General features: G+C 42.4%; 1 protein-coding gene across 1 annotated transcript; it reads left to right on the top strand.

Annotated features, from left to right (window-relative positions):
* The first annotated feature begins 241 nt into the window (after positions 1–241).
* Positions 242–2,357, top strand: LOC101309648 (hsp70-binding protein 1-like). The gene is made up of 6 exons (XM_004302504.1): positions 242–439; positions 555–697; positions 814–864; positions 1,006–1,227; positions 1,346–1,448; positions 1,579–2,357. Exons 1-6 carry the CDS (start codon positions 354–356, stop codon positions 2,123–2,125), a joined length of 1,152 nt encoding a protein of 383 aa, XP_004302552.1. The 5' UTR covers positions 242–353; the 3' UTR covers positions 2,126–2,357.

The raw sequence follows: 2,357 nt of genomic DNA, 5'->3' as shown, positions 1-2,357 counted from the left end.
AGTTTACAGGCATTGATCATGACAACTGACATTGGGCCTAGAAATCAAGTGCTTGTCCAAAGAACTCATTGGGACCTGAAAAAGTCAGCCCACCAAATCGACAAGCAGGCCTCGACCACTAAGTCCCTAACCTACTAGTTTTGTCTTCTGTCTTTTAAAGTTTCAGTTCCAGAGGCTTCAAGAGGTTTCGGGAACCTGGAGTCTGAACGGTGCTCCACATTTACTTTCTGTTATATATAAACCATTTGCCGCTGCCTCAATAATTCTCCTTCACAATATTCAGTTTCCCATCAATTAGCAGAACCCAAGTCGTAGTTCTTTTAGGGTTTCTTTTTGCTCAAGACAAAGCAACAATGGCCGGAGAGGCACCCAACTGGGAAGGACTGCTCAAATGGAGTCTTGCCCACTCCGATGGAACTCTCCCTAATCGCAACTTTAGGTATCTATCTATCTATCTCCCAAATCTTAGTTCCTCTGCAATTTTCTGTGTTTGTATTTTATTTTGTGTGAGATAGAAATTGAGCGGTGGTATCTGTTATGGTTGTGATCTGTAGTGATGAGGATCGAAAATGGTTTATGGAAGCTGTGCAAGCTCAGACTGTTGACGTTGTGAAGAGGATGAAGGAAATCACACTTGTGATGCAGACTCCTGAGCAGGTTCTGGAAGCTCAGGGAGTTACTTCTGCTGACCTTGAAGGTACTTCATTTCATTTCATAGTTTATTTTAGTACAAATGGTTGTTCAAGTTTTTGGGTTCTTGAGTTTTGAAATGAGGCTTTTGATATTGTTATTGATTGTTTGAGAACTTGGCAGGTATGTTGGATGAGTTGCAGGAGCATGTTGAGTCCATTGACATGGCCAATGGTAAATTTCTTTGCTTTTTCGTTGAACCAAGTCTTTGTTGTGTGTTTCATTCTAGATTGATGATTGGGTGTTGTGTGTGATGAAGATGATTGTAATGTACTGGCAATGTTTAATTAGCTGTTGATTTTGTGTGTGTTATAGATCTTCACTCCATTGGTGGTTTTCCCCCTCTGCTCAATTATCTGAAGAACTCCCATGCTAATGTTCGTGCCAAGGCTGCAGAAGTTGTGACTACGATTGTGCAGAACAATCCCAAGAGCCAACAACTGGTTATGGAAGCAAATGGATTGGAATATTTGTATTCCTTGTTCACGTCCGACCCTGATGTCAATGTTCGCACCAAAGCTCTTGGTGCAATATCCTGTAAGTGCTGTTTAGATAACTATCAATTGTATTTGCTTCCCTGTACATGTTTTTGTTTAAGTTTTGGAAGCCACTAGTTGCCTTTCCCTGATGCTTTGCAAATGGATGATTCTTTCAGCTTTAATCCGGGACAACAAACCTGGTGTCACTGCATTTCGTCTGGCAAATGGTTATGCAGGCTTGAGAGATGCTTTATCTTCTGAAAGCGTGAGATTTCAGAGGTAATGAATGGATTTACGTTTGGTCTTAAATACCTTTACTTTTATTTCTCCCACTTTTTGCAGTTTGTGTTGTCCCTTATTTAGTCTCTCCTGGGATGCATTTCTCATGGAAGTTGACCATTGTTTGCAGGAAAGCTCTGAACTTGATTTCATACCTTCTGCGTGAAAATAGTTCTGATTGCAACATCATAAGCGATCTAGGGTTTCCACGCATAATGGTGCACCTTGCCTCCAGTGAAGATCTAGAAGTGCGAGAAGCTGCACTCCGGGGCCTTCTTGAGCTTGCTCGAGAAAAAACTGGTGGTGCCAAGGTGACTCTAGCTGAAGAAGATGGGAAATTGAAGCAGCTTCTTGAAGACCGAATTAAAGGTGTCAGTCTGATGTCTCCTGAAGATCTTGGAGCAGCTAGAGAGGAGAGGCAGCTGGTAGATTCCCTATGGAGTGCCTGCTTCAATGAGCCGTCTTCTCTTCGCGAGAAGGGGCTTCTTGTGCTTCCTGGGGAAGATGCACCACCACCTGATGTTGCGAGCAAGCATTTTGAACCTGCCCTTAGAGCATTCACTCCAAATCCTTCTCACATAAAACCTGATACGGAGAAGAAAGAAACTCCTCCGCTGCTTCTAGGCGCAGGCCCCCCTCCCGAGTCTAGAGATGACTCCAATGGGAGGTTACAGTGATAAACTATGGCTGCTTTCGTTAGCTCGCTGAATTTGCTAATGTATCATCATTTTGGTTGTAATTTCATTGTGTCCTTTCTATATAGATATGAAGCCTCTATTCTGCATCCTTTTTTGTGGTTTTCTTTAGCCTGGTGCTATTGAAACGAAGCTGTAGTTGTGTATTACAGAAGTTCAGTAATGAGCAATATGAAATTATGAACGCAATTGACAACCAGCAATGTTGTCTGTC

The sequence above is a fragment of the Fragaria vesca genome, linkage group LG6, assembly GCF_000184155.1.
Source record: "Fragaria vesca subsp. vesca linkage group LG6, FraVesHawaii_1.0, whole genome shotgun sequence".
Classification (NCBI taxonomy): domain Eukaryota; kingdom Viridiplantae; phylum Streptophyta; class Magnoliopsida; order Rosales; family Rosaceae; genus Fragaria; species Fragaria vesca.
Note: the sequence above shows the minus strand (reverse complement) of the source record. Positions and strands in the feature narration are given on the sequence as shown.

Bases quoted from the DNA above. Each gene is read 5' to 3' on its own strand.
- LOC101309648 (XM_004302504.1), top strand. From the start codon at position 354: ATGGCCGGAGAGGCACCCAACTGGGAAGGACTGCTCAAATGGAGTCTT. The intron at 440-554 runs GTATCTATCTAT...TGTGATCTGTAG, and splicing joins CTCCCTAATCGCAACTTTAG to TGATGAGGATCGAAAATGGT. The intron at 865-1,005 runs GTAAATTTCTTT...TGTGTGTTATAG, and splicing joins GTCCATTGACATGGCCAATG to ATCTTCACTCCATTGGTGGT.